This window comes from Oculina patagonica, chromosome 4 (genome assembly GCF_052425735.1).
Source record: "Oculina patagonica isolate OP01 chromosome 4, crgOcupat, whole genome shotgun sequence".
NCBI lineage: Eukaryota > Metazoa > Cnidaria > Anthozoa > Scleractinia > Oculinidae > Oculina > Oculina patagonica.
In genome coordinates this window covers 64389479-64402032 of record NC_135761.1, presented here as the reverse complement: position 1 = coordinate 64402032, position 12554 = coordinate 64389479, and the positions used below count along the sequence as shown (strand labels likewise).

General features: G+C 45.4%; 2 protein-coding genes and 1 pseudogene across 2 annotated transcripts; 1 reads left to right on the top strand and 2 right to left on the bottom strand.

The window, feature by feature from the left end:
* LOC144652760 (5S ribosomal RNA) lies at positions 1-119 on the top strand (annotated as a pseudogene).
* Positions 120-7429: 7310 nt separating this feature from the next.
* Positions 7430-8356, bottom strand: LOC144651133 (uncharacterized). The gene has a single exon (XM_078511025.1). The coding sequence runs from the start codon at positions 8349-8351 to the stop codon at positions 7686-7688; it is 666 nt and encodes a 221-aa protein (XP_078367151.1). The 5' UTR covers positions 8352-8356; the 3' UTR covers positions 7430-7685.
* A 700-nt stretch (positions 8357-9056) lies between these two features.
* LOC144648661 (uncharacterized protein F54H12.2-like) lies at positions 9057-10460 on the bottom strand. Its single transcript, XM_078508165.1, has one exon. The coding sequence runs from the start codon at positions 10458-10460 to the stop codon at positions 9057-9059; it is 1404 nt and encodes a 467-aa protein (XP_078364291.1).
* Between the last annotated feature and the right edge of the window lie 2094 nt (positions 10461-12554).

The following is a 12554-nucleotide window of genomic DNA, read 5'->3' as shown; positions in this document are numbered from 1 at the left end:
GTCTGGGACTGATACCACAAGAAAAGTACCGGTTCTCGTCCGATCGCCGAAGTTAAGCCCTGTTGGGCGGGGCTAGTACTTGGATGGGTGACCAACTGGAAAACCCTTTGTTGTGGGTTTCCTTTTTTTTTTTAATTTCCCAGTACGAACTTAGTAACTTTCAGGTCTTCCATATTCATTCTTGCGGCTTCGTTGACTTCGGCTTTGTACGTTTCATTGTCTCGATCGGGGCGAGAAAGTCTTCTGTAAATTAACGAAATCCTCACTCGATATCCTATCTTGAAATTCCGGCTCGAGATAAATAGATAGATAGAAACTTTATTAAAATGTCATAAACCACCTAGCTGGGGAAAACTCCCCCACTAATACGGGGACATAACAAAAAAAAGGGTTGAAATGAAAGAAAATGCTAAAAAACTATGGCTATTTACAATAATAAAATTTAAATCTAAGTTAAAATATGTTATATAATACAATAATACATAATTAAAAATTCTTTAGGAGGAGCAGAGCGGACAGCCTCTGCACCCATCATCTAATAATGCATCAAGATTGTTAAGATTTCTGATGTTCGTCTTAAAAATACTGAGAGATGTGGCCTCTCTTATGCTCTTTGGTAATTTTGACCACAATTTGGGTCCTAGATATCTGATCGATTGCTTGCCGTATTTCACCGAGTTAAACCTAGGCATTGTAAAGTCAGATTGTCTTAAGTTATACGTACTGGAGTTATTTCTGAAAAAGATAGAGATAATAGGAGCATAACTTATGTTTAACTTTATACATTAGAATAGAGAGGTCTTGAAGTCGTCTATTAAGTAATGTGGGCAGTCCGGCCCTCTCGAGCAGTTGATTATAACTTGAGTTGTTATCCTTAAAGACTGCTCTGAGGCCTCTTTCTTGTATTCTCTCCAGTTTTCTTGTATCACTAGCTTTGCAAAAGTGCCACACTAAGTGACAATAGGTAACATAAGGTAAGATGGCGCATTTGAACAATGTTAATTTTGACTGTGTTGGAATTAGGTTTCTTAATCTCATTAAAACGCAAATTCTTTGACTAGCTTTTTTACAGATAAGATTTATGTGGTCAGAGAAATTAAGATCGGAGTCTAGTGTCACGCCTAAAAGCTGAAGATTATCCGTGGGCTTGATTTCCTCTCCGTTTACATGGATGTTACCATTGCTCTGACTAAAGCCGATGCTCATGGCTTGGTACTTCTTGATATTCCCGGCTAAGAGATTTGAGCCGTACCAGTTCGTAGCAAAAGGAACCCTTTATTGTCTGGGATATATTTACTGTTTGTTTGTTTGTTTTTTTTTTTTGTCCAGTTTTATGTGATAACGTCGAGCAACCATCCACAAACAATACTGCGATGATCCTCAGTTTAGTAACACCCCGGAGTCCGATGATCAAGGAAAGTCGAGGTTTTTTTTCGAAAAAAGTTTTTATCGGCTGTTTCTTTCGTCTTGTCAGACATCTCCTGGACTGAGTGTGCTAATATTTACTTCTCAATTTTTTTATTAATTTATCAATTAAATTATTTAATTGATTAAGTTATTGATATATTAAAAAAGTTCTTTCTTTATTTTTTAATTTTTTTTTGGTATCCGCATTTTGTCATCCGCCTTTTCTTATCCGCCTTTTATCATCCGCCATCCGCCGCCATCCGGTCCGCTTCTTACAGAGACCCATATAATATTTACAATAAACGGTTCTATGATACGGTCGTTAAAATGAAAAGCAAAATATGTTGTATAGAAAATGAATAAAAGCTGAGAAGCGTTTAAAATTGGAATGAGCGATTTAAAATGCAAAGGAAACATAATGGTTACATTGTGCGTTTGATGTGATCTGGCGTACGCGAGTAGCAATCAAAAACAAAAGAAAAACTATTTAAACTATTTACAATACACACTTTCTGCAATTTCAACGTCAATGTCAGTGTTCTTACTGACTCGTTGAGATCTTCGTGTTCGTGCCCTAGAGCCTCTTAGATAAATGAGTGCAGATCTTAATAAGGCAAATAAAATTCGGTTTCTAATCAATGACATGGTTTTTGCAATAATAATAATAATAATAATAATAATAATAATAATAATAATAAGATTACATTTGAAAATACAATTAATAACAAAAATAAGCGAAAAAATCGACCGACGTTTCGGTGTCATCTTGGCACCATTATGGAGTAAATAAATGTGCGAAAAGAAACTAATTTATACTAAAATGCAGGTGCGAAAATGAATAAATTAATTAAGATTAAAATAATAACTGTTCAGTTTTCACGTTCATTCCACTGCACTCATAACTAGTGGAATGAACATGAACACTGAACAGTTATTATTTTAATCTTAATTAATTTATGCCAAGATGACACCGAAACGTCGAGCGATTTTTTCGCTTATTTTTTTTATTAATGATAATAATAATAATAATAATAATAATAATAATAATAATGTAAATAGTTTTGCGTCACAGAGAATTATCTTAGATGTTGTTAATTAAGGTTTTTTAAATAATAATAATAATAATTATAATAATAATAATAATAATAATAATAATAATTTTTTAAAAAAAAAATAAAAACTTTATTAACCAATTTCTAAAAGAATTACAATGATTTGACTATTCGAATAAGAACTTTATATATAAACATATTATTTACATAATAATAAAAACAGTGTCTTTAAAAATGTAGAAAAATAGTAAAAGCGACTTCGAGAGCAATAATAAAAGAAGAACTATATATTAAAAAAAAAATATTCGATCTAAATTGCAGTACGAGAATTCTCTACTTGAAAGTCCATATCATAAATGTCAAAGTTCCTGTTTCTCTTTACAGTTCTTGATCCCCTTAGGCAGATTAAGGCGGATCGGAGGATCGCAAATGAGACTTTTGATCTGATCCAAGACACCGTTGTTGCGTAATCCTCCCCTTTCTTTGCGGCGATTAATTCTGCAAGCCTACTGTGATACCTCTTGCACTCCTCGCCCATTCCTCCGGTGGATGTAAACACCAATGGAGTGAAAGTTCCCTGTTCTACTTGAAGAACCCTGTCTGCATAAGCCCTCTTCTTCTCATTCTCATGGTTACGGTATATCTGCTTGGGGGTTTGGTCAGTAGTAAAGGGCGCTTAAATTCGGAAGCAGCCAATCACAGAGCAGCATTTCTGCGCATGCGTAGAAGAGAAAATCACGTGACTAGGATGTGGATGACGTCATAAGAGTTGGGTAGTAGTAAAGGGCGCTTAAATTCGGAAGCAGCCAATCACAGAGCAGCATTTCTGCGCATGCGTAAAGGGAAAACCACGTGACTTAGAGGGGTGATGACGTCATAGGAGTCGGTCCCAGGGTCCTCGGAGTGTCGGTCCCAGTCCCCGGACGGTAGAAAAAAGCTCGGCCCAGTCCCCGCGCGGAAAAAAATCCGAAAATAGGTGTAAAAATGCGTAAAAGGGAAAACCACGTGACTTAGGGGTGTGATGACGTCATAGGAGTCGGCCCCAGGGTGTTTGGAGTGTCGGTCCCAGGCCCCGGACGGTGGAAATGAACTCGGTCCCAGTCCTTGCGCGAAAAAAACGACAAGACAAGAAAATAGGCGTAAAAGGGAAAACCACGTGACTTAGGGGTGTGATGACGTCATAGGAGTCGGCCCCAGGGTGTTTGGAGTGTCGGTCCCAGGCCCCGGACGGTTAGAATGAACTCGGTTCCAGTCCTCGCGCGGAAAAAAACGACAAGACAAGAAAATAGGTGTAAAAACAGGTTTTTTTTAATAACAGGTTTTTTATGTTAAGGTACAAGACACTAAAAAACGGTAACAAGTGGTCCTAAAGCCCCGGTAGTGTAACGGGTATCACTCCTGCCGCTGAGGTAGGCAATCGAGGTTCGAGTCCTCGCTGGGGATATTTTTTTTTCCTTGTGTCAATGTTCCCTAAGCCCTAGTGGCCGCGCACCCTGGGAATGAACGTGTACAAAGTTAGCAAGACCACCATCCTATAGATATGGTTCACAAAGTGCCATACTGTCCTTGTTGTATCTGGAACTTAATACTTTGCACTAAACGCATGCGCAGATGAGTCTACATTGCTTTTTCTAGGTCGGCGATTCTGAGAAAACACACGCTTGTGAAGCTATTTTTTAAAAAATCACGTGAGAGAGGGGGGATGGGGGTATCCCCCTTTCTCGGGTGTACTGGGAACGAGTACGAGAGTTTTGTTTGTTTGCTCAAGTCGGTGATCGAATGCACATACGACAACATGTAAACGTTTAACCACGTCTTTATTGTGTTCAACAACATTAAAGTTTCAACTTTTTCTTGGCTTGCATGATTCGTTTGACAATGCGTTCCGTCATGGTTTTACTTCCAGGTAATTTGTTGATGGCTTTAATCATTTTCTCGTCGGCTTTCCACTTGTCCCTTAGATTCTTGGCGTGACTGTAATCGATGTCGTGCTGTTTGGCGATCTTGTCTAATCGATTGATGCCCGGGTCCCCGCGTTTCAATCGCTTGGCCAATTTGGTTCCGGGACCCATGTACTGATAACCGGGCCAGTGAAATTCGATTCCAGTCTTCCCGAGCCACTTCTGAATGTCGATCCCACGTCCGCGTTGTCGTCGCCGTGTCGTCTTTTTTTCAGTCCTCTTCTTCTTGGTCTTCGTCATACTCCAATTTTCGTCTCAACTTTTTGCCTTTGGCCCAATCTTCCCAACCGGGTAATGGTTTCAGTTTCTCGGCTTCCGTTTTTCGCACAGCTGGCTTTTTCCTCGTCTTTAGTTTCTCTTCTAAACTCTTGAATCTCTCTGCCAATGTCGGTTTGCCCGCAGGTGCCGTTTTTGCTTTCTTTGTCGCCTTCGGAGTGACTGTGGGAGGTGATTTCTTGGCACTCCCTTTTATGAGTTGTTTCAACATGGTCTCCACGGGTCCCGTCACCAAACCCACATTCTCCAACTCCTCCTCCTCCTCCTCCCCGCTTCTTCGCCCGGCCGTCTGGCTGTTACTCCTCCCATGGGAAATTGACGTATCCGTTTGGTCAAACGAGCCCGTTCGCGAGCGAGAGGTTTCACTCGTGCCACGGCGATACCATCGGGAACGGATTTATCTTTTAACAGCAAGTGACTTTCGGCTGCTATGCGAGCCGCTTTGTTCAACAATGCATTGTCCGTGATTTCGCCTTTGTAATATTGCACCAAACGATTCAAGTCTTTAGCGGGAACCATCACGACTTCCTCGGTCATCTTTGAAGTATTCTTCCAACAAGCTTTCGTAACACCCTTGCCAGTAACGAACTTCCTCTTCTAACTTGTCTATGCGCCTTTTCAAGTCGCTTCTCGATGTACACTTGTCGCTACACTCCTTGCACAGTACTAGGGTCTTTCCTTCCGGAGTCTCTTGCCTCTCTCGAATGCAATCTTCGCACTCTGCGTCGTATTTTAAAGCCAAATAGTCATGATTGACGCGGGCGTAGGCTTTGTGCCAATGGTCTGCTCTTTTTTCCCACTCTGCTTCTCTGTCCGCCGATTCGCGTAACATTTTCATCATTGTCTGGAGGGTGTTTTGCAGAGACATGCTTGGTAGATCTGTTGCAGTCCTTTCCAAAACCCGCTACCCTTCTGTGACAGGAGACCTTCTCGCCTTCTCTTCAACGAGTTTCTGCGCTTACCCAGTTCGCGTAAGACCTTCTTATATCGTCGCAGCTTGGCGGTGATCGGTGGACTGAGCGGAATGCGGTTCTTGAGCAAATTCAATACCATCTCACTCACGGCGTTGATCTGATCGGCGTTGGCGTGCTGTAACATCTCTTCTCGCTTGAACCGATTGGCTTCTCTCAGAATGCTCTCCAAGAACGGACGCTGTCGACGTAATCGATTCATACTTCCCACGGGGCTGGACGTCGGTTGTAACTACCGGTGACGCCCTTTGCCCCCATCCTCTTATAGCGTTTGTCCTTTCCCAATTTATAACCCAACTTGCCGGCAAACTTGAGTATGTCCAATAAACCGTCTCCTCGCCACACGGGTCCTCTTTTAGGTTGTTTTCGTCTTCTCCTTACTATCTTTCTTCCTCGCACCATCTTGTCACAGAATGCAGTCTGTTGTAACTACCGGTGACGCCCAATGCCCCCATCCTCTTATAGTGTTTTTATCTCTTTTTCTTTCGAGTGGCTGCATCCAAGGCTTTCTTTGCACCCCAACCTGCAGCACCCGATGCAGCACCCAAAGCGATTGCTTTTCCACCCGCGATCAAAGCTGGTATCAAGGCTGCTAAGGGTAAAATACCACCCTTCTGTTCTATTCTTCTCCTGCCAGCACGTCTCCGCCTTTGCGTCACACGTTTCTTTCTCCTCATGGTCCTATCGTCGTCGCGGTCTACGTCTATAATGATTTACATTATCCATTATCCCTTTAAATCCTTGACTGGCCAATTTACCACCCAACGTGAAGAATGTGGGTGAAGGACCCGAGAGAAACATGCTGGCCCCCTCGGCTATCTTGTCCACCAAACGATGTTTACGTCTCGCGAGAGCCCCACCTCGCTGCCTCTTTCTTCTGGCCTTACGTTTCGTTCTTCCCATCCTACCATAACTGTCACTTCAGACGGGGGTACCTTCGGATTTATCGTGTTGTCGTTCGTACGCTTGCACGTACTTGTCGGCCACGGGCGGCGTGAAATCGGTGATCGTGTCATCTAGAGTTTGCATCTTGATCAAGAATCCTTCTAGTTCGTCCATCGGAAGACCGCGCGCGTACGTTCTCAATTCGATCAACGTCTTGTCGTAGCTGGTGTAGGCAAAACGACATACGTCCACTTTGAACGAATATTTCTTGAAATCGTTCCAGCCCTTGACGACAGTCCCAGCTGAAGTTAGGCATGCCACAATAACACTATTTTCTGTAAGGGAACCCGCAATGATACCCGCTGCCACGATGAACAAAGCCAAAGCGTTCAATGAAGCATGACACCACTTAAAATGGTAAAACATTTGACGATGACACCACCACTTTTTGTGGTAAAAGGTATACAATCCGTCCAATCTGTGTAACAGGTCTGGATCCAAGTTCGTCTTCGACCCGTTTAGTAGGGACATCTTTAATGGCTCACTCTCGTCGAGGTACGACGAACGGTTGGTCGTCCCCCGTCTTTATAGGTCGTAGTGATGGTGTTTGTCGTGGTGATGCCTGCGATGCGACGTCCAGCCGCCACTTGACGTTGATCGTTGAACAGCATTTGCAATTGACGTTGCATGTCGTCTTGATTCAATTGGTGTGGACCACCCGTTAGCGTTCCTTGACCTGCAGGTACGTTGGGTCTCGAGGAAGAAGGTCTCAAAGTCCCCGTACCCACTGCAGGAGACGGTAATTGATCCAAGTACCGTCTTAGGACTATAGGGTCGATTCGATCCAATGTCTGTTCTAATCCCCCTCGGTTGACGTTGACGATCGGAATGGCACTAGGACTGGTTCCTACTCCTGCTGGCGAATGTCTTGACATGTTTTTCTAGCTCTCTCTTCTAATGTCTGGATCAATTCGCTGAAGTAAGTCTCGTTATATTCTCTCACGAATTTCCACATCTGTCGCTTTTCGGCCAAATGTAGCACGGTTTGCATGGCGTCGTAGTCCATGTCCTCTTCTCTCATACGCTCGAAATGACGACTGCACAGGTCCAAGAACGCGAGCCACACGTGATCGTTACGTACGAACATCTCGAACGAATCTGTAACATCTCATGCATCCCTCGCCTTTTAAGAGGTGGCTAAAAATCCGTCTGTCGTCGCCACTGGCAGGGTGTAGATCCAATACCATGTAACCAAAGGGTCTTTCCGTCGTCTTGGTGTAGACGTCCATCACATCTTGCCATCGGGAGGGAAACGCTTGTAACAGTAAATTCCTCATGCCCAATTGATCGCGAGGGTTCTTGAAAGCCACGATGTAATGCGCATTTCGAGAAATGCTCTTGGCGTATTTTCCCGGCGGAAACATGTCTTGACACAAGTACAGGACGGTGATGTTCCTGTGGTGGGAAAGTTTGGTAAACAGATCCAATACTCTCTTGTCGTTTCCTCCTTCTTCCATCAGATCGTCCAATACCATCACCCCTCCACGGGGAAACCATTTGGTCAAATCTACTTCTTCGGGAATCCCTTCGTGAAATTTCACGCCTCGCTTTTTCATGTTCGCGAAACCGTCTTGCCAAGCCCCAAAACAGTAATGAATGGTCTCAGGGGGTGTACTAAACAACTCTTTTGAGTGATTCAAAAGTACCGACTCGGTAAAACAAGTCTTTCCGCAGCTAGAGGGGCCCACGATCAAAATGCTAGAGGGCATCCGAAAGCTAAAGGCTTCACCGCGCTCCATGGCGAAATGACATTCGTCAAAAAAACGAGCAATGATATAAGCATGTTGCAGAAAAAAAGTCTGCAACGAATCCCGATCTCCCGAGCGACAGACGACACACACCTTATTCATTTCAACGTTTTTATTTGTCATCTCACAACAACAAGTGTCTTACACCGCAGAGAGACGGTTCACAATCCTGATGGTATTCCATCTGACAAATTTTGTGCCACGACCTTTCCTTCGAGATCAATTGCTTCAACATTTGCCCAACTTTATGATCATTGTACACGTAATCGTGTTTCTTGAATCTCGCTTCGAATTGACTCATGCTACGTCCTTCGGCCCTATCGATGAGATACATCAACGCGTAATCGCCGCAGCTCTGACTGTACAACGATTGTAGACTCTGTCCGTTGCGCTCCACGTACGTCCAATGATCGTCCAACCAATTTTGCAACGGTTGCGCCGTCTGGTACACTTCTAGGGGTAAGGCGTAACTGTCCAATACTTCGCACACGTTTCCATTCGTCCACAGCGCGATCCAATGCCGACCGCGCATGTAGTGGGGATCGGTGTTGACGATGTACCCGCGGGCTTCCGTCTTGAATGGTTTTCGAGGTAATCGATCGCAGGCCACTGTCCCGTAAAAATAAGGCTTCAACGACGGGTGATGTCTGGCCAACTGATCCAATTGCACGTTATTCAAAGTCACTTTCTCCATCACTAACGCTGGTACACGTCGTACAACACGGCTTTGTTCTTGTCTATCTCCAAGAGATTCTCAAACTCTCCGTACACGATGATGGTCAAGTTCACAGCTGGGTTGGCTCCAAAGTTCAGCTCTATTAGTAGATTTCCGGCTTGCTTGGGGTTCATCCTGTAACTGTCCACGCATCCGTTGGCCACGTTGTCGAACACGAACAACGTGCAATTCTTTCCTTGTCCCCAATCGTCCCCTCTCACCATGTTTCCTTGCTGCTTGCACAGACATCCGGTGGCTTGCAAGAAACGGTGGTACCCTCTGAGATCTTTGGTGGCATCGTTGTGAACCAGTTCTAGCGTTTCGTAAGGATACTCTTCTCCTCCCACGAGTTGTTTTATGCTGCTCATTCCAAACTTCTGAAAACAGAAGGGATCGTTGACCACGTTCCCGGTGAAGGCTGTGGACAGTACCATACCCACGATCACGCGGTTGGGAATTCTTCCTTGGAACAAGTTGGTGCATTCGTACCGTCGTTGATCTCCCTGCATGTTGAAGGTCCGAATCTCGCTTCTCACGGTCGGGTAACTCACCACTTGACTCTTGGTGGTCATCTCATCCATCAGTCTCCTGTACGTCGTGGGATTGAGACGCACTTGACACAGGTACATTCGAATTTTGACTTCCTCGGCCGTCAACTTTCCTGCCAGACCCACTCCGTTCAAGAACACGTCGGGAGAATTGAAGTACATCTGTATTCCTATCTGCACTCTGGGTACCAACAACTTGCTCAGATGAAACACTTCGATGAGGGGTTTGAAACGCAACACGTGTCGCTTGCCTTCCGTGTAATTGGCTTGTTCTGCTTTAGAGTTCTTGAGAGCCTCCTTGTGATTGGCGGTCAGGGCTACATAGTCTGCGTGTCCAGCTCCAGCGTTGGCTGCAGTGTTTGTGTTATTGTCCGTCCACGTGGCTGGGAAATCGATATGATTGTACCATCCTTGAGGTTTCAAGATGGTTTCTCCATCACGTCTGTCGTAATTCAGCAACGTTTCCAAGAAGGCTCTGTAATGGTACGTGTCCGTCTGGGGACTGATGAGAGTACCGTTGAGACGCACGCTGATTTGCTTGAACAGAGAATGGGCTAGATTGTTGACAGGCCACAGCTTGTCGGCAGCTGCCACGTTTTCATCGTTGTCTTTCTTCAGTTGCAATTCTACCTCGAAGAAGCTACGGCTGAGATCGATGTAATCTTCTTGGGGGTCGATCTGAAACTCCACCGGATTGATGCCTGTGGTGTAGGTCTGAATGGGGACCATCCGATACGACGAGACGCTGACGTCTGTCGGTGGTACGGCGAATAGATCCAATCGAGGATTGGCCTCGCGTCTCGACTGCGGGTAGGCGCTCGAGATGGTTTCGGTCATCGTCTTCTCTTCCTTCTTCCACGGCGCTTCCGTAAGGTCTGTATCCAATCGTAGCCAGGAGGCTTTCTGACCTCGGGACCTATCCACCCGCCCTTTTGTACTTTTCGTCGTCGCCTCTTTTGTCCCAACAAGGCCTGGTTCAAAAGTGCCAGTGAGAATCCTTCTCCCCGCTGTCTGACGGGGGCGCGTTTGGATCGGACCAGTCTGGACGATCGCGAGTAAACGGGATTCATTTTTCGCCAAAGATGTCGTTCAGTTTTCTCTTGACGTTTCGTTCTATGACGTTTTTCAGTTTGCGTTTCACGACTCGTTTAGGACCACTCTTGGCTCCTTGACCCGCTTTACGAATGCGGTCCGCGACGTCGCGCCCACTCTTAAATCCTCTCACGGCTCCACCCAGAGACTCTCTCACGATGTCGGCCAAAAATCCGTTCCCCTCTTGAGGTGGAGGATCCGGTGTGAAACGCGTCAGGGCACCGCCTCTCATGTTCGCTTGATATGTAAGGTCACGATCGTGTTGCCTTCGCCAAAATCCACCAGTTTACCTGTAGTCTCGCTCACTTGCGTTTCAATAATGTCCACGATCTGGTTGCGGAGTGGAATATATTGTATGTGGAGAGGTTCAAAGTACTTGATACCTTTTCCTTCACGTTGAAAGTGAATTTCCCGCAACAGATCCGTGACTTGATTTCCCACAACGGAACTACCACCCACATCTGAGTAAACGAAAAGCGTACGCGATGCGTCTCCAATCACTTTTTGGAAGGCTCTGTTGAGTTTCACAAAGCGCCAGTTACAATAGCAACTCAAGAAAAGCTGTCCATTCTCAACAACCCAGAAATTTTTCTTGCCCTCTCCAAAATCATCCACGTCTATGGGATCGGGTATCGTAGCGTGGTGGCATTCCGGCTTCAGGTTCGGCCCGAGAAACACGTTTTCTTTCTCGTCCTTTTTTACCCATCCCATGTCAAAGGCCAAATCCTCGTTGAAAGACATGTAGTATGGGACGCCTTCAGTTTTCACTTCCGAGACGTCCAAGTTCAAGTTGTCGAGGACTAGTTCTTCACCTTCCCACTTGAACGTATATTCCCACTGCTTTCCATTATCGGGCGACTTGGTCAAGTCTCCCACGATACGCTTGTATTCTTTGACTTGATCGAACTTGAAGACCAGGGCTTTCATGAAACTGAGGCCATCCACGATGTTGTCGTCATATAGAATGTCTTGGAACGTCAGATCGGTGGTCACCGACTTGCTTTGCACGCGACCCTCATTGTCTTTGCGCTTGAGCATCCACTGAGCACTCAAGAGAGGAAACTTGAACGACTTAAAGCGAGTTAAGTCGATGCTGGCATCTGGCACGGAAATGCTACTCAATCCCACTTTCCAACCGGTTCCTTCCAATCGTAGCGGGTGAGGTAATCGCACCTTGAAAGAGTTTGCTCTATTCTCTGGAAACTCGGTTCCGCTGCTGTGACTGGGTAACGTGACGTAAAATCCTTCCTCGTGGCTCATGATTTTTTTAGAGCCGTCTTCTCGATCCAGCTGTCGTACTTGTCTGGCCAGCCTTTCCAGTGCACCAAGACTTTATTTCCTTTTCGTTTGACGATCTTGTCCACCCTGAAGACATCGTCGTCGGACACTGCCACTTTTTGTAGATCTTCCTTGTAAAACGTACCGCGAAGGGGGGTATCGTCCAACTCTTGGATCTTGTAAGTCGTGACGGGTGGTCCCCGACGCACCTCTCGTATCACAAACACTTCTTCGGTCCAGCCGGGTAAATACCCTTTCTCGAACGTGCGAAATTTCTTGTTCAATCTCACGCGTTCTCCTACTTTTAGCGGGGTTTTTCGTTCTCTTTTACCCGACGACAATCTCTTCGCGTACAGACGTTCCCACACTTTTCCTTCGTTGCTCGCATTCACTGTCTCGGGGCTGGTGCCGATGCTACGATGGTGGGATCCGTTGTAACCTTTCACCAAGGCCTGGAGTACGGGTAGGTAGCTCAGCGTGTTCTTGGCGGTAAAGTATCGGTACATGCGTTCCTTGAGAGTGCGGTTGAAGCGTTCCACGATGCTGGCTTTGGTATCTCCG